Source organism: Onychomys torridus, chromosome 4 (assembly GCF_903995425.1).
Source record: "Onychomys torridus chromosome 4, mOncTor1.1, whole genome shotgun sequence".
NCBI classification, from domain to species: Eukaryota; Metazoa; Chordata; class Mammalia; order Rodentia; family Cricetidae; genus Onychomys; species Onychomys torridus.
This window is the reverse complement of record NC_050446.1, coordinates 1,316,070-1,335,309: the sequence shown is the minus strand read 5'-3', so window position 1 is coordinate 1,335,309 and position 19,240 is coordinate 1,316,070. Positions and strand designations below refer to the sequence as shown.

The window sequence follows — 19,240 nt, the reverse complement described above, 5'->3', positions numbered from 1 at the left end:
TACAGTGATTCAGAATAAATGTCATTATGAAAAACAAAGCCTTTCCTCCTACCTTCCTACCTTCCCTCTCATTCACCCAGGAAAAACCCACCATTTCCAATCACAGCAGAAAAGCCCAGAATACAGGAGTCAGTTGGAAGGGTCTAGGTTGATGGATGGAGTCTGTGCATCGGGAAGGACAGGGGGATGCTCATGAGCGGTTGTATCAGCTGTTCCTGTGCGCAGAGCGGCATATACTGAGATCCCATTTTTCTGCTACACAAAGTGAAACCGAAGCCCACATCAAGGACTGGGGAGGACAGAGCCCACTTACCTCCATTAGACTGAAATGGACTCCTATGAGGTAGGGCATGGGAGCACTGCAAAGAGAAACAGACACACAGCTGCTTTAATGTCTGTTGCTTCCGACAGAAAATTACAGATGGCTCACTATTTAGAGAAAAGCTGTTTTAATAAACGTATGCACAGTTACATTTCCTTTCACAACAAAAATCTTAATGTGACATTTTGTTTCCAAGTCTAGAAACGTCAAAGAATTTAAAAATGCAGGCAGCACTGGGAACGGCACGGCTAGCAGGAAGAGCATCAACCTTGGTGTCATCTACCACCCCAAACAGTAGGCAGGCAGCTTCCTGGCCTCAGTCACCTTATCTTTATAATGGGATTCTTGGCTCAACCCTAACTACTGCTACTAGACAGAGACAAACACACATAGTATAGAGGTCCTGATGCTAATGGAACTCAACGATCATAATGGAAAACAGTGAAGGTTGCATAGAGAGCACAATAGCTTTCAAAGAATCACCCCTTCCTGGCTATGTTCCACAATGAAGACACGTGGCCTGATGTCTGGGGAGTGTTCAGCAAGCTTCTGCATGCCACACCACACATGCAGCTGGGCTACTGCACAACAGAGGCCACCACTATCTGCTTCCTTTGCAGAGCAGAAATAAGTCCAGAGGTTCTAAAAACCTGGGCATTCTGTAGTGGCCAGTCCTTCCTTCATTTTCTGGAGGGAGGGAGGGAGAGGGGGAGAGAGAGACAGAGAGAGAGACAGAGAGAGAGAGACAGAGAGAATGAATGAATATGTATATACGTATACTCATTGATATTTCCCTCTGGTGATGATAGTGGTTATATGAAGTCACCTTTCCAGCTCACAAAATAGCCCCCATTTTACAAAGGAGAAAATTGATCAAAAGAGGTGAAACCACTTATCTAATTGCCACACAGCCAAGCAAGCAGTAAGCCCAGGCTGACTGTGATTTGGTCCCAGGTTGCTGAACACACCTTGTCTTCCTTGGGAAGAGGGAGGGCAGGAAGCAGGGAGAACAGAAATGATTGGCAACTTTCTTGGCTGTCTTTCTATGTATGTCATACATCCCACAACACCATTAGGGGCTAGTTTTCAATGAAATTAGAGGTAAAACACTTGGCTTGGACTGGGCTGTCCGGGTACTTTCCTCAGGGACCGATGTGGTAGTCACAGTGGAGGGACAAGGATTCACATAGTGGGTGTAGACCTGGGGAAACAATGAGTCAGGGTGACTATAAACCAGGAGCTCATACTGCAGCTGGAAATAGGTGGGGAGGCAACTAAGGCTCTTAGATATTAGATGCAAGCTTAAAAACCATTCAAACATTCAAAAAAGAAGAAAGGTTTCAATTCCCTCATTACAATTCAACAAGCAAAAACCATCCTTTGGAATACAAAATGTCCTCCTTACTACAGATCTCAGCAGTCATATATCTCAGGAGCCTGAAAGACAGACTCAAATATTAGCTGCACAGTCTGAGAACTATTCTTCAAAAAAACTTTGTATTTGATAATAGCCAAAGAAAGAACTGTACAAATAAACTACAGTGAAGAGAAACAGAGTTGTCTTTTCTTCTAGCATCTTCTTCTATTTTTTCCCCCTTCAAGGTACCTGCAGGGCACATGAAGCTGCTCTTTGCTTCGAGAGGCAAAGAAATGCCCTGCGATATTTTTGCCCCCAAACTATAAGCCATTAGCTGCCAGCCCCACAGATGCTCCAGCTTCCCAGTGTGCCTGGTTTTGCTGCCTGAGCTTTCTCCAGTGTACACCAAAATGAATGTGTTTCTAATTAAGTAGCTTCAGAAACACGACAGCTTCAATGTCAAAAATACAAAGTCTGAACCTCGGCAGGAAGTCTTAAGACTGCAAATGTCTCATCTAGTGGAGTCTTGCCTAATGTAATGAAAGGAAGCAGGAAGAGCACAAAATTCCAGAAAGGGGAAAAAAAAAAAAAAAAAAGGCCACTCATTAATGTGTCTGGAGCACGGCCTGACACAGGGAGAGAAGCACAAGCCTACAATATTGCACTAAATCTTATTGACTTCCCAGGTCTTACATTTAAGCACATAACTGACCAGTGACTATATGTTTCAAATAGAATTTCAGAACCCAAATCCCAATGAGTGAATTAGCGAACAGAAAGAGGGTCAAACAACTGTGAGAAAAGGGTGAAGATAATCCCAACAGCCAAAGCCCTTGGTGTAACTTAACCACAGACTGTTCTCTAGAGAGGAGACATTCTCTAGAAACTGAAATGTGTAGATTTTAATGCCATGCTACTTTAGTGTACATGACAGCCCGACAGAGCTGGGAGAAGCCTTATGAAGGTGACTTAGGGATGCTAGAAGGGACAGAGTCAGTCTCACTCTTTGACACTGCTAGGTAGGCTTTGAGTAATTACGGCGTATTCTAGAAAAGCAGCTTCGTAGCCAAGTACTGTTAGGCCTGCACAGTCTGTATTTAGACAACATTTAAAGCACACGCATTCTGAATCTGCACAGCCCTGTGCTTTGCAGGAAAGCGAATCTGGACAAATAGCTTTAACTATTTTTTGTCTATTGTTATCATTTGCTTCCAACACCTCAAATGCTTCCCAGAATCTACATTTTTTTGGATCTGAAAATATGTAATTACAAATTCTAAGTGGGGGTAGGGGAAGAAAGAAAAAGGAAGCCACCTCCTTAACATCTCAACGTGGCAAGTACATAAGTGGGTAATTCTAGGTATGTTCTGAATGTAATTTCTATTCTCTATGTAACTCAATTATTGCAGCTACTTATACATTTTCTTGGAGACCTTTTTCTTTGCCTTTTTACTGTAAGAGGTAACTTTAGGAGGGAATCACCGACCCATAGTTAGACCATCTAACACAACTACTCTTACTTTTGGTACATCCTTTCTAATATTAACCTAAACTAATGGTTTTCATATCTTTGGAATTAATTTTATTAATTTTATTGTTTTCTCATTTTTTACACTAATATTTCCCGTATTGCTCTATAACTGTTGTGATATTATTTTAAAGGCTGCATAATATTCTACTTAGCAGGATGGACCATAATTTATTGAATCTAATTCCTGGAATTAGACAATAAGTTGTTTCAAATTTTTCATTATTATTACAAACACTGTGACGAAAGCAAACAACTAACTTGAATTCTCAGACAGAGATTGCTAATCAAAGGGTGGGACTGATTTTCATTTACCTTTTGCTATATCCTAGCCAGGTGTTTCCAAAAGGGCAGTCCCTGTATCATGGAGCTCTTTCAGGATTAATGCAAGCACTGAAGACATTCCATAAGGTGTCCAGCATGGAGCAAGCACTGGTGGACACTCAGTAAATGACTATGAAGTCCAAAGGGGCTCTCTCCAGAGAGAGAACCATGATGGCTGGCACTCTTGTACTGCCTTTCCTCTCTCTAAGACAATGGTTTCTCTCCTTCCTTCCTTCCTTCCTTCCTTCCTTCCTTCCTTCCTTCCTTCCTTCCTTCCTCCCTCCCTCCCTCCCTCCCTCCCTTCCCCCCTCCTTCCCGTCGCCCCCCATTGTTTGTGATAGTCTCACTGTATAGCTCAGGCTGGCCACAAACTCATGGGAATCCTTCTGTCTCAGCCATCTGAGTACTGGGATCACAGCTGTATGTAGGCCATTATGTCCAGCTCAGACAATATTTTCCTGTTTATCCTAGGTCCTGATGGACAGCTGGCAGGCCACCAGTGAGTGGATATTCCTATCTCCTCTACACAGCCGCACTGTGGGCACACACTCTTGGCACTTGTGCACTCCACTGGTCCACAGAATTTCATGTCACTTTCTCCCAGAGGCCCTTCCTTTTATTTATTTATTTATTTATTTATTTATTTATTTCCCCAATATAATGGAGGAATTGGTGATTTGTTGCTTTCTAACCACTTAGAATGGCACATTTAAATACTCCTTTCTCACTCCTAGGTATACATTAAAAGGAAAAATATGGCAAAATAAATTTGGTGACCTATTCCTTGAAATGTCACATTGGGAGGCCTACTTATCTGAGTCCTTGCCTCACTAATGGCAACTGCACCCAGCTTCTATGCAACATTCATATATCTTCAGATTCCAAGGCAGATCTCGGTGCCATTTTGAAGACTGTTTAAACGGCAATTAACACAACACACTCAAAACCAACAACACCCATAATTAAATTAAAGCAATTGTAATATTAGCAGTTATGACCAAGTTCGTGCACAGGTGGGCATGACAACTGTGTCACAACTGCTGTGTGGCTGACAGAGGACTGTGGAATGCCATTGTTCATCTCTGAATAGCAGAACAGGGTACATCTACACTGGCCCTTTGTTCTCTGGGAATTACTGTACTACCTGACTTTCTCAGTTACATTCTGGGGGAATGCAGCCTACTCTACTCTTTCTTCTTTCTTTCCTTTGTTGCTGGTGTTAAGGCAATGATAATATAATGACCTTTACCTGACAGGTATCTTTATTTTGAATCCTAAGGGGGAAAGGAACTGATATTATTGAGTGACTATAAGCCAGCCACTTTCATGCATTACATACACAATTCTCAAGGCAACTCTGCAAGACAGTGCTATTATCCTCATTCTTGGTAAGGAAACACTCTGAAAAGTGGAGCAACTTGCCAAGGTCACACAGCTTCGAAGCTCAAACCAGGATGTGCTCATGGTGTCATGCTGAGGCCTTCTCCATACTGAGGCCTTCAAGGCGAGAGTACCCAAGAGGCTCTCCAACTGCCCTGGTATGGACTTGGGCCTGGGACAGACAGCATAGTTCATCTAGGAACATCCTTCCTTCCAGAACAGGCATGCATGTAGACTGTAGACTTATTAATCGTCTAGCTATCCCATTCATTATTACTGTACTTTCACAATTTGTTTAATTCCTTTCCCCCAGATAACTAGAGCCCTTTTAATTATGTTCCCCTGAGGTGAGCTGCTACTAATTGGAAATGAGGCAAGTGAAATAAAAGAACACTGGCTGCTTAAACACATAACACACAGCTCCCCAGACAATGGGAGAGGGGTGGCTGGGGAGGAAAGCCCACCCCAGGTGAGCATGTCTGCCTAGACATCAGGAAGGAATACAGCCTGTGACAACGCAGAGATCTGGGAAAGCCCATACTATTTCCCTTCATAAACCACTCAGTTGGCCTCATCTTTTTCATGTGACACACCCACCTTTGCTCTCAGAAGTATGCCACCTTCATACCTTCATACCCAATGCTCTCTCTGGCAAAGAGAGGCTGCTCTCAGTTTGCTATTTTTACCACCATCAAGTCATTTGCAAGGTAGTTTTTTTTTTTTTTTTGAATTTATTATATATGCAGTGTTCTGCCTGCATGTACGCCTGCACACATAAGAGACCACCAGATCTCATTACAGATGGTTGTGAGCCATCATGTGGTTGCTGGGAATTGAACTCAAAACGTCTGGAAAAGCAGCCAATGCTCTTAACCTCTGAGCCATCTCTCTAGTCCCTCAGTTTGCTATTTTTAAAAGGCAAGAAAATACCTGAAAGAGGCCTCACTCATTCAAGCTTTCCCTTTGTTGTTTTCAAAGAAACAAAAGTAGAACTACAACTTGGCTTACAGTTTTAAATTCTCCTCTAAATAAAGAGGCCTAGCTTTATTAGAGAGGTTAAAGGACAGATGAATGGAGAATAGACCAGAACAGAGACCACTGCTCATCTTGTTGAAGAACATTAATCACTACAGCTCTGGTCTTCTGGAAGTAACAGGGTGATGGCTCTTCACCTACCATGGTGGCCAGGGTAGCACAGAGAACCCACAAGGGCGGCCACCATCAGCAGACTGTGTGCCATGAGTCAGTGTGAGGCTGAGACCTGAAAGTATCTCCTACAGCCCTCATGACAATGAGGGATCATGAAAGCCAGGGCTCAGAAAGCAGGCTCATCTTAAGAGAGCTGAGGTCACGCAGAGCAGACAGTGGCAGAACTGAGATTAGAAACCACACGATCTAGATTGAGGTAGCACAGGTTCCTGTCCCAGGACACAAACATTGGCATTACTAACGAAGAGAAACAGGCAGAGGGAGGATGGCCTCCTCTAGCCTGAGGTAGTGTCATGCTCCCCATTCCCCATGTCTCTAAACAACTTTCTCCAACACTCTTCCATCACAGGAACCCAATGGCCTCCAAGCTCTCAAGTACATGTTGTCCCTCTGCTGCTACTTCATAGGTCACCCTAGTGCTCTCACACCTTTCCTGTGACAAGCTTGGGCCTGGCTCCCCACTGGGGACAGATCTCATACAAATCCGAATGTTTCTCTTGATGTCAGCAACAAGGAAATAGGACTCTGTTTCTTCAAATGTCCAGTGGTGTCATGTGGAGAGTAGAGAGAACAGAAACAGCTGCAAAGCCCTGCACCCAGCTCATACCAGGCACCAAAGGCTGTGTGGGAATCCTCAAATCATCTAACTGATACTATTGTTTTACAGATTTAAAAGGCATTCTCAGAAAAGTCAACCACAGTCACTTATGAACAGTGATACTACCCTAACCCTTATTTTCCATGGTCTCTTACACTACTTAAGAATGACTTAACCCAGGGCTAGAGAGATGGCTCAGAGGTTAAAAGAACTGGCTGCTCCTCCAGAGGACCTGGGATTAATTCCCAGGACCCACATGGCAGCTTACAACTGTCTGCAATTCCAGTTCCAGGGAATCTGACACCCTCACACAGACATACAGGCAGACAAAACACCAATACACACAAAATAAAAATAAAAACATGACTTAACCCTTATGCTATATTTAGCAACAAGAAAAGATTACCTTACTAACTAGAATTGACTGTAACTTTCACTTTTACATGTGTAACTGTGTGTACATACACTGTATGTGCACATCCGTGTATGTGTATGCCTGAAATTGTTGAGTGTCTTCCTCAATTGCTTTCTACCTTATTCATTTAGGCAGGATCTCTCTCTCCTTTTTTTCCCTTTTTCTTTTATTTTATTAAGAAATTTTCTACTCACTCTACATAGAACCCACAGATCCCATCTTCTCCCTCCTCCCACCCCCCAGCTCTCCCTCCCAAGCCACCTCACATCCTTACAACCCCCAAATCAAGGTCTCCCATGGGGAGTCAGCAGAGCCCTAGGATTCCAGACTTTGCTAATTTGATGAGTCAGCCTGACCTGGGATTCCCCAGTTTTTGTCCTCTTGGGGCTGGAGTTACAGGTGGTCCTCCATGCTTGCTGGGTATTTATATAAGCTATGGGGATCTGGACTCCAGTCTTCATGCTTGCATGGCAAATACTTAATCTGGTAAACAATCTCCTGATCCCTGGTGTTCTTCTGAACAGTTATCTAAAGCAATTTATACAAAATATGTCAAACAGTCTCCAAAGTGAGAAAAGAAATAGCTTAATCCCAGCACTCAGGAGGCAGAGGTAGGCAGGTCTCTGTGAGTTCAAGGCCAACCTGGTCTACAGAGCGAGTTCCAGAAGAGCTGAGGCTACAAAGAGAGAACCCATCTCAGGAAAAAAAGAAAAGGAAAGGAAAGGAAAAGCAAAGCAAAGCAAAGGCTGCCAAGGGAACAACAGATGCCATAGTGATGTTGGAGTACCTGGGTTTCATACTATGACACTTGCTGATTGCCACACATTGAATTCTGAGCCCTTTGGCTGCCAACCCAAAGAGAAAAAGATCAGAAGGCAATGTGTAGAATTTATAGAGAGAAATAAACTACAGTTAGCCCTCATATCAACGGGTCCTACATTCAAAGATTTAACCAATTGTGGGTCAAAAATGTTCCAAAACTAAAATTCTAGAAAGTTCTAAATGGAAAACTTGAATTTGCTGTAAACTGAGTGCTGCTGAGCCCAGGTGGATAAAGTGTGGTGTGCAGCACAGTCTACTGTGACCTCCTCAGCCCAGACCCTGGTCTCTCTCTGGCTCTCAGGGTCTTGGCATTGTTTGGCTTGTAATCATTCCTGTGCTGTGCAGTTAGGTCTGCCTCTAAACCACGTATTTTTTTCTTGTTACCATCCCTCAACAATACAAAATAACAACTATTTACATGGCATTATATTAGGTATCATAAATAATCTAGAGATGGCTTAAAGTATATATAGAGCTACATACACATAAGCACCACAGTATAGGAAGATTTGGGCATCAGGAAAAGGAAAACCACTCTCTTTAGAAACTCTCCTCTGTGGTGTTTTCCAAGCATCTATCAGTCTCACTAAGAGAACATAATATTAGCATGTGTCAGACATAACACTGGGCTGGGAAAAGGGCAGGAAAAGAGACCCACCTGGTCCAGTCTATCAGTATAGCAGTACATTAGGTAAGCACATTACTGTCTGTAGACCCACCTCTGCAAGAGACTTGAGGTACAGTGAGGAATCTGCCAAGAGCACCAAAGAAGACCTCACTTCATCTTTGCAGTGACTGCAAAAGGCTGGTCTCTATAAATTACAGAAGACTCTGTGCAACAGAGAGGTTAAGTAGTTTGGCAAAAGTCACAGCTGGAGAGAGGCACAGAATACAGCCTGGAATGTAGAACTGGTGCAAATGGCCATGGGTTAAGAAAGATTTCTAAGGGTAAAGGTTCCCAATCTGGTCCTCCCTGATTTATGATCAGCAGAAGAGGAGGGGGCCCCAAGAGAAGATCATTAACAATTCCAGATTGGAAAAGGAGGCAGAAGGAGGAGGTAAATGGCCTCTGATACTTGACAGTGGAGGCAGGCTCAGTGTGAGCCAAGCTCTGAGCTAAAGATGGTTGCTAAGGCAAGACATATATATTTCACTAGCAGATCAGTGAAAATGGACAGAGGGAGTGCAATGTCCCTCTTCAGCTCCCTGGGGTGGTCCATGGGGTGTATGTGTGGAGATGCTATTTCAGAGTACCATGCCAGTGGTCGCAACTGAATGAATGTTCGTTACAAAGATAAGTCCCAGATGAAAACCTGAGAGGTCAACATCAAAGCCTGAAGAACTCTACTCTTTTGCGTCGTCTTAGACTATCGGAAGCAGATAGACTCAAGAAAGTATCATGAAGGCCCCATGACTAAGACACAGTAGCAGGAGAAGTTAATCATAGAAGGAAGGGTCAGAAAATGGGGCTATCTGCAGCCAAAGGGAATCCAATAAAAAGCAGGACAGCCAGAGTTGGCTGCTATAGGAAGTCTCAGATGGTAGCTACTAGTAGCCCATGAAACCCTGATAGAAATGCAGGAATGAGCAAGGTACAAATTAAATAAGAAAAAGGGGTTTATGGAGAAATATATGCATACTAAAAAATACAAATGCAACTGGTAAACATCAGACTTCCTCTGTGTTTTTGTAGCTCTAAGACATCCCACATGCCAGGATGCTTAGTAGCCAAAGACCTGTTTAGCCTAGCTTCTCAGATGCAATATTTATGGGAGACACTCACAATCACTGAGATCACTCAGAATCTATAGCCATTCTAGTGCTTCTCCCATTGTCTCTGGTGCTAACGACTGTGGGAGACAGAGCTCTCTATGTATCCCTAAAGCTCTATCACAAAGTGCACACTGATGCACTGTAGAAGCCTCCCTCGTTCCCTTGTTCTGTGGCCAGTGATTCCTGCCCTCCCCTTGTTCCCAGTAACAAGCCGAATGTCCTTGCTGTAGAGGCTGCAAAATTCTGTGCCTCACCCGTTCCAGGGACAATCAATTACATCAGAACATGAAGGTAAGTGGAAGTCAGAGTTAGCTGTTTCAGGACACTAGGGTCAGGGAGGAAGGTTCTATCTCTTACTGTAGATAGCAGGTAAGGGCTGCAAAATGGGACTGGCAGGCTGTATCCAGAGGTTCAGTAAGGAAGCAGAAGACCACTGGGTTGATTAGGAGGACACCTCAAAGCAAGGTGGGTGAGCCAACAAGCTCTACCATCCAGCCCTGGCAGGCGTATTCCTTTATTCTCTAACTCTGCTAGGGCTTGAGGAGGAGTTTCCTTACCAAGCTCATGCTGAGGCTTAAATCCTCACTGTGGCAGTGTTTGGTGGTGGGGCCTACTGGTGATGGAAGAGCTATCATAATGCCTGGTTTCAGGGAACTAGCTTGGTGACCTTTAGAGCAGGCTGTTAGAAGGTAAGGGTCCCTCTTCTGCTACTTTAACTGTGACCACTTTGCTGGTCTTGCCCTTGCCCCTCTGCTTTCCTGTTTTGTACCACAAGTAGATGCTAGTGCACTTCCAGAACTCCAAGACAAAACAAAACAAATAAATCAAAAGAAACCTCTCTTCTCTTTATAAATTACCCAGTGTTGGCTGTTAAGAGGAAAGGGCCAAGAAAGACACTCTGAGAATCTTAGCAACATCAGGAAGTAATGCTGCTGAGGCTGGTGACAGCAAACTTGCTGCACCCAGGCACCTGTGCCCGCAGGAAGCTCTGCAGGAACCATGTAGACTGCTCATCTCTGTACAGCAAGGCTCTTTGCTGTATTTCCTTTCCAAAGGTTAAAAAATTATGACAAAAATATACTACCCTACTAACAGCAATAAGAATGCATTAATATCAACTGCATTTGGAATTAGTGGTTTCAGTTATATAACATACCTTGGAACTACATAGTGAACCATACTGTAAGTCACTCAATTATATACTTTCTTCTTTCTATAATTTATTACCACAGTAAAGTTTCTTCCTTTATTTTTATGTATGTATATTTGTGTGTGCCTGTATATTTAGGAGCCTGTGGGGGCCAGAAGAGGGAGTCAGATTCCCCTTGAAATGGATCTACAGGTGGCTGTGATCAAAATGTGGATGCTGGGAACCAAACCTGGGTCCTCAGAAAGCAAAGCAAATGCTCTCAATTGCTGAGGCAGCTCTTTATCACCAATTGCATATTTTCAAAAGGGTAAATTCTGTGACACACAAGTTCTCTTTTGATAGAAAAAAAAACCCTGAATGGATTATAGAAAAGTTAGTTTTCTTATATAGTCTACAGGACACTAGGCACTAAGACTCATAGAATCTGTAGCGAAGACAAATGGCTCCAGTCTCTTCCCTTTTGGCCTAGAGGATGGTTTACTCAGTCATGCAAAGTGTCCTATGAAGGCCACTGGCACTTTGTGTTTTGGTGCCAATGAAGGAAGTGGTCATTTATCCTAATGGAGAGCTTAGTGACCATCAGCACCTAAATTGTTTTTGCCCACTTGGCACCAGATTCTTCATGCAGAATAGGAAGATATATTTACCTATATTATAGGCAATGATTTTGAGGTGAAGGAAATGGGGCACACTCAGTTATTACCATAGTTTAGACTCAGGACTTTAATGACAACGTTGATTTCTTCTCTATTAAAAATGTCAGGAACAAGTTCAGTTAAATTTTTGTTGAGAATTTACTTAGAAATCTATAGTTTCCCTTTGTTCAATTAACACACTTTTGTGTGCGCGTGTGTATGAGCACACATAATCTGACCATCAGGCCCAATACAGACCCAACTTCTCTCATCTGCCCGATTCTGAAATTCTGGTCTCTTTCTTCACCCATCATCCTTTCTTTGTGGACTCTTCACAGGTGACGCCTTCTCTGAGGACTAGAACTCTCCTCTAAGCCCTTTGCCACTTCTTATCTTAAAACAAGCAAACAAACAAACCACTAAGCTCCATTCCCTATGTCTTGCTGGGATGCCCAGTTTCTTTTGTGAAGTAGTGTTTTCTCAGATCCAAAACTGTATGTGAGTTCTTATCTTCCTTTGCCTGGTGCCAAGTACACAGTAAGTACTTATGAGTAGTTAATACAACAAGGAGGCACATAGCTTTTGTGTACATGCTAAAATTCTTTAATACAATCTATGTAGCTAAGAACTGGGCACACAGAAGAGAATTTTAGCCAAACTTGTCCATCTATTCTTCTTCCATCCTAGTTAAGTACTATGAATTTCAACTGGATATTGTTGGAGTCTTTAGAGAGGCTCAGTTTTTTCAGAGGTAGTAAAAAGGAAGCTAGGATCAAAGTCAAGCCCCGCCCCGCACCCCTGAACATCCTTTCATTCCTTTTTTTGTTGTTGTTGTTGTTGTTGTTTCTGGTAACAAGACTATGAACTATTCCACTTAGTTACCACCAATTTATCTTCATGAAATTTCATGGCATCAATGATGACGACTAGAATAGACCCAGCCATGACTTGCTGGATGTTACTTTACTGTATCCATGTTGATGGCCTGTTACCCACACAGACTGTATGGTCAGATGTACTCAACATATTTTTCCCCCTTCTAAGTTTCCTAGATAGAACAGGAGATTCACAGGTGGAGGCTGATTCAGAACCCCACATGCAGCCCAGGTAGGTAGCCCAGTACTAGTCAGTATATTTCACAGAGAATCTGTGCACCACTGCTCTGGGTCAAAGAATGGATTCTAGAACGCCAGAAAATATGATGTATTTCACAAACTCAGATGCAAACTGTCTGACCCACACAGACTCCATTTGACTTTTCAGTTCAATCATAGCAACTTGGCCCTTGACCTGGCTGTCCTTTGAGGTGGGGAAGATGAACTTGCTTTCATTTGAAAATATTTTATCACCAAAGTATGTAAACAAGTGTCTAGAATATGACAAATACACAAATTCAGCTTAGAGCTGGTTTGTGGCACTTATTTCAGGCTATTTCTGAAGGAGAAAGGGAGGAAAAGTTAAGTCTATGGGTGCTTTTAACTGGGACCCAATCAGCATGGTGCTTGCTACTTATTAAATACTCTACAAACATTGTTGAGCAAACATATAGTTAAATAACAGCAACACAATACCTATACTAAGCAAGATGTCAACAAGACTAGATAAAGTTTTTCACAAATCTTGGTGATAGCTGTGGCTCATTCTCTGACATCTGAAGGCACTACTAGTAAGCAAAGCTTTGGCATCAGAAGGCCTTGGTTTTCAAATGAAGTCTCCATTATTTCATACATGAGTAACAAGCTTAACCTCTCTGAGCTTCAATTTCCTCCCATATATAAGAGGGTCATATATACCCTACAGCTCAATTTTGAAATCCTATAATGGTGTTTCGAAAGGGCTCACCACACACACTTTATCCTTGGAAGTTGCGTGCTATATGAAAGACAGTACTGACCCTCATCAACAAGTTAATACTTTTGTCCCAAAATGGAAGGCTTTCTAGGATGGGCTAAACTCAAGAGATGCCATCAGCTAAGGTAGCCAACATTCTCATTCTCATTTTCAAAGTCAAAGGAATGATACAGATCTAAAGGAACCAGCAGCACATGTTTTTAAATATTCATAAGGGCTGGAAATGTCTTACTCCTTCCGTTTTCTCTGCCATCTGCTTTTGTTTCTTTTCTTTTCATTCTTATGCCACAGCTGCAAATGAAAACAACCATACAATAACTCAAGTTAAATACAAAAGTCAAAATAAAAACAATCTCATGGGTAAAAGAGAAAATGAGTTATAAAGTTTGTCTCTTGAGGCAGCAGAAGCAAGAGACACATTTGATATCAACTAGACCCTCTGGAAACTAAAACTCATGTCCTGTGTTTGTGGTGATGGTGACAAGAACAATCACCGTAAGTAAATGGATATTGGCTGTGGGATGTCTTTCTGTACACTGTGAATATGTGTTGCTCTGATTGGTTGATAAATAAAGCTGCATTGGCCTATGGCAGGGCAAGATAGAGCCAGCTAGGAAAACCCAAGAGAGAGAGTGGGAGGAGAAAGGAGAGGAAGCAGACGCTGCCAGCTGCCTGCAGGAGAAACAAGATGTAAAGTACCGGTAAGCCACAAGCCATGTGGCAAAGTATAGATTTAAAGAAATGGGTTAATTTAAGATATAAGAGCTAGCTAGCAAGAAGCCTTCCATGGCCATAGTTTAAAAATAATATAAGCCTCTGTGTGTTTATCTGGGTCTGAGTGGCCACGGGACAGGGCAGAACACAGGAAATCTTCCAACTACAGATGCTCTATAATACCTGATGATCATACCTAGGATTTACATAGCCACTACTCAAAATAGGTAAATTGTACCCATTTTCCACAAAAAGATAGTGTACATGAGATGTTAAATAAGAGGAGACTGAGATTTGAATCCAGATCTCTGTGAACTCATGCCCTAAGTGCTGTTTACTCCATTGCCCTCTGTCAAAATGGGGAAGGAACAGAAGAAAAATTAATTTGGGAAATATTTAAGGGAAGCCATTTGTACTAAACTGATTTATTCAGATAATTAAAATTTGTGATTATAGCTCTAATTAAAGTTAACTCAGATAATTGGTTGCTGTATTTGTGAATGTGCAATTAGAGTCTTCCACATAATTGCAGGGTACTCAGCATCATCCTTTCATTTATTAACTACATGCAAACTACAGCTTTGCTCTTCTAGCTTCTGTTCTACCAAAGTCTGTATACAGCTTCTGGGGGCCCAGGGGCCCGAGGAGCGTGACCTGTGATGCTCACAGCAGGGGATAGGTTCACCCCATTTAACATGTCTTTGTCCAGAGGTCAATGAATATCTCATCTTCAAGTGCCACGTGACAGGCTTGTATGGCCAGCACTGTTGTCCTGAAAACTCCTAGCAGCATGTACCTGAAGGAAAACTGGCAGCAGTGGTCCTCATGTGTTAATTACACTTGTGAAGTCTATTATGCATAGAAAGGGCACCTGCTGGCAGTGAAAATGACTAAAGTCTGCCCTTCCTGTGTGGTGAGCAAATTGAGAGTTCCTTTCTACAGGAGATAATAGTTTTCAGATTCCACTTGTGCATCCCCTGCAAAGGGGATGTACTTGACATTTAGATCATCTGCAGAACCACCCTCCCTCAAATTTGCATGTTGTGGGCTCCTAGCCCTTTGCTTAAAATGCCAGTTATCCTTGTTGGCTCCAGCCACCAAGGATTCAGCTCAACCTGGTGACTTTCAAGTCAAGGATCTCAATAGACTAAAGTAATTAACACTGACTCAATTTTCATGACATTTTTACTTTCTGCCCAGAGCAGTTACATCAGACTAAAATGATCAAGCTATGTCTTGACTGGAGGGCCTGCCTTCTTCTGTGGTCTTTCCTTTTATCACATGTTTATCTTATGATTACAAGCAGATGCCAACCCCCATTGGCCTAAAAATCATCTTTGGTCAGATGTCACCAAGTTCTTTGTGAAAACAAAAGACTAGAAGAAAGACACTTACATAGTACAAACATGAGGAGGACTCACTACAAAGCTATTTAGGCACCAGAAAATGCAGAGCTCAAGGATGGGTTTGGGAAGGCAGACTCGAGCCCTTCCTTAGTAAGTCTTCTATTCCTATGTTAACATGCCTGTGGCTCAGCAGACTAAGACACAGTTCTGGAGTGCTGGAGTGAGAGATAATATTGGAAAGAGGATCTGGGATAGTCTTCACTGAAAATCGAAAGGCAGAGAGCAAACCCTCTGTGCAAAGACAGGAGAGGTAGTGGCTAGAATGAACAACTGGCTATGGTAAATAACTGTTATTTTGTTGTTGTTGTTTCAAAAGAAAGCATTCAGTTATAAAAATTCTATTTCATTATAGAAATAACAGAAAATATAATGAAAAGCATGATGAAATTGTCTCTTCTCCATCACAAGTCATTGTTAAATATTTTGATGTTTCCAGATCTGAACTTTAGGACATGCTTATGTATATATAGTTCTTGCTTTGTGATTGTTAGACCGGACTAACACAGGACACAGTGTAACTGCTGGGACAAGTTACTAAACCCTTTGAGGCCTTGGTTTACTGACCTGTGAAGTGGAGCTGATAATACCTGCTTTGTAGGACTGTTAGAAGGATAGAATGAGGTCACAGAGGTAAAAGAGACAGTCTAGTGACTGGGGCCTAGCAGGCTTACCATTGGTACCACAGAGGACATTTTACCTTTTACTCTCTTTTGGGTGGGGTGTGTGTGTGTGTGTGTGTGTGTGTGTGTGTGTGTGTGTGTGTGTTTGAAGGTCTTGCTATACAACCCTTGGGAGACTTGGTACTTGATATGTAGCCCAGGCTAGCCTTGGATTTGAAGCAAACCTTCTGAGGATTAGGAATACATAGGTGTACATTACCACACACAACTTAAGCTTACAGTTTTAAAATAGCTAATAATTTAGCAATGAAACTTTCCAAATAATGAAATGCTGAAGTTGAACTTTTTGGCGAAGAGGCTCTGTCAATTCTTTGAGTGCTGCCATCTCTGAACTCCAAAGCCCACACACTCCTGTCCAAACACAGTATTAAGCACTGCAAGCAGCTCCTTGTGGGACTCCAGGCTGCCTTTGAAAACACTCTGGGCTTCACTGAAGTGTGTGTGTGTATGTGTGTGTGTGCAGTGGGAAATGTGTCTCTCTCCATGTGGAAGGCTAGAGGGAAAGGCCGTGTGTCTGGAAGAGGCTTGTGCCTGTGAGGCTGTTATACATGGGGGTGGGTTCTCCACGCTCACCCTGCTGGGTCACTCTGTGAGGCCGCTTCCATCTTCCCCAGCCTTCCCTCTCCCTTTCTCGGGTGTGTCTCACGCCTTTGCTTCCTTCTAGCTCCTGTGTCCTCTTCTCTTTGATTGTCTCTTCAGTCCTACAGTCTTTCATCTAAACAGTGACAACAAACACTACCAAGTGACAAACATGTTCTTTCCACTGATGGAGTTATAATTGGAAAAACTAAGAACTGATTCATTTAGAATCTCAAAAAAGAATGACAAATAGGCAAAGGTCTGCCTGAGGAGCCAGGGCCTGCACATCTTCATAGGGAGAGGAGAAAGAGCAGGAAAGGGAGAAGAAATGCCCAATGTACCCCAGACAAGCCCCCGCCCAGATACAGACGCCAGCTTCGGATAGACTGCTCCTCCCTCCTCTAGGGACAGGAAAGGAAAAAATAGAGAGTTGCTCAAGAGTAACAGGCCTTGGGATTTAGTCAGGCCACCTGGCCTCCCAGGCCTCACCTGAGTAAGAAGCATCGTTTGGCCTGACCATGATGGGTGCACAGAGGGTCAGGGCTGAGAGTAGAGGAGTAGGGAAAGCTGAGAATTGGCAGCACCATTTTCTAGCAGGCCTGCCTGCAGTGGTCCTTAGAATCCCTTGCAGTGAGGGAGGGGCTTGGACCTGCCTCAGCTGAAAGTGCCAGGCTTTGCTGACTCCCCATGGGAAGCCATACCTTTTCAGAGGAGGGGATGGGAAGTAGGCTGGGGGAGGGGGGAAAGCAAGTGGAAGGATGGGGTGATTGGTATGTGTAATAAATAAAGAATTTCTTAATTAAAAAAAAAAAAAAAAAAAAAAAAGAATTCCCCTGCAGTATCTGTCAAAGGAACAGATAGGAAGATGCTAGGGCACTCCCTTCTCATGCCTTTCTTCAACACCTTGTCATCTAAGTGCCTCTTGATGGAGATTGACTGACATCTTGGCCTTGACTAGATGTTGCAGTGTATGCAATACAGTACAAATATTCATCACATTGAGAACTCCATGAAGGTCCAGTGCAAACAGGAAGGCAAGCAAACCCAGTAGTATCAGTGAACAGGAGAGAGGCTACAAGAAGGTTAGGAGGAAGCTGTGGTAAAGATAGAAGGTATTAAAAAAACAGGAAGGAGAAAGGGGCAATGGAGGGGCTTTCAAATGGTTGCATGGTGTCAAGAGCCACCCTGTTGTGTGGCTGACAGTGTGTTTCAGGTTAAAACATACTTCAATACAAGCAAGTGTTTGGGAAGGATTGGAGGAGGCCCTCTTCAGGTAAAGGCACAGATTCCACACAGAGGAAAATCCACATTCTTTAAGCTGTGCAGCCAGGCAATGATGGACTTGAGACAAGGACTTGGTGTTGTCCTCTAAGCTCAGCCCGCTCTGTGCTATTTTATGGGATTTTTAGGGAGGGAGGTCATCTCTGTACAGATGACAAACACCAACAGTGTGAGTGGGAGGGGCTACAGTGTGGAGTCCAAAGACACAGAAAATGGCAGGGACAGGGATGGAAAAGAGCTGAGGATGTCTAAACAGTCGGGACACAGACTGCAGTAAGGAGACAGCAGTGAGAGGGCAGTGAGGCAGGTTCCTAGATGCTGTGTTAGGAACCAAAGGACATGGAGGATCTGGCACCATGACATGGCTGTACGGACACAAGCCTGTGACATTTACCTTGACCAGGAACAGAAGTAGTGGCTGATGGAAAGAGCACAGCATTCATGGTCTCCTAGTAGACAGGAGACACACAGAACTTGCATAGAAGTAGGGTGCTGAGGGAGCCCTGGGGTCTCAAAACACTCCTGAGGAAAGCAGGGACCCCAAATAAGGTAACTCTATTATAAAGGCATCATACCTTGATCTTTTTGTTTAAAAACATACAACCCCTCCTATATGCTCTGTAAAGGGATCAAAATGGAATCTAGACCAGGGGTATCTGGAAGGCATTTTTAATGAAGAACAATTTCCAAAATACAGCAAAGTGTAAAAAGACATGGCAAATACAATGTGGGCACAGTTCCTGATCAATCAAGAAACACTCTACAAGGGACTGGAGAGATGGCTCAGCAAGTAAGAGCACTGGCTGTTCTTGCAAAGGACCTAGGCTCAATTCCTCAGCACCTACATGGTGGCTCACAACCATCTATAACTCCAGTCTCAGGGGATCCAACACCCTCTTTTTCTGGCCTGGGCACTAACATGCATTCAGCCAAACACTCACACACATAAAATAAACAAATAAATAAAAATTTAAAAAAAGAAATGCCAGGGTGATGGTAGTGGCACACATCTTGAATTCCACTTTGAGGCCAGCTAGTCTATAGAGAGAGTTCTAGGACAGCCAGGGCTACACAGAGAAACACTGTCTCGAACCCATTCCCCACCCGCACCAAAAAAGGGAAACAACCTACAGTCTTAGAATCCTGTGCAACATCTAGCACAGAACATGACTGAGAAAACCCACCAGTATCAGAAAGATCATCATATGAAGAAATG

At 43.1% G+C, this 19,240-nt stretch overlaps 1 protein-coding gene across 6 annotated transcripts in view; it reads right to left on the bottom strand.

The window, feature by feature from the left end:
* Positions 1 to 19,240, bottom strand: part of Dennd1a (DENN domain containing 1A) — a 479,814-nt gene that overhangs the window by 182,474 nt on the left and 278,100 nt on the right. For all 6 annotated transcript variants that reach the window (XM_036185076.1, XM_036185072.1, XM_036185077.1 and 3 more), the window contains one exon: positions 314 to 359. In XM_036185076.1, coding sequence (XP_036040969.1) covers positions 314 to 359 — 46 coding nt within the window. The remainder of the gene's footprint in view (positions 1 to 313; positions 360 to 19,240) is intronic.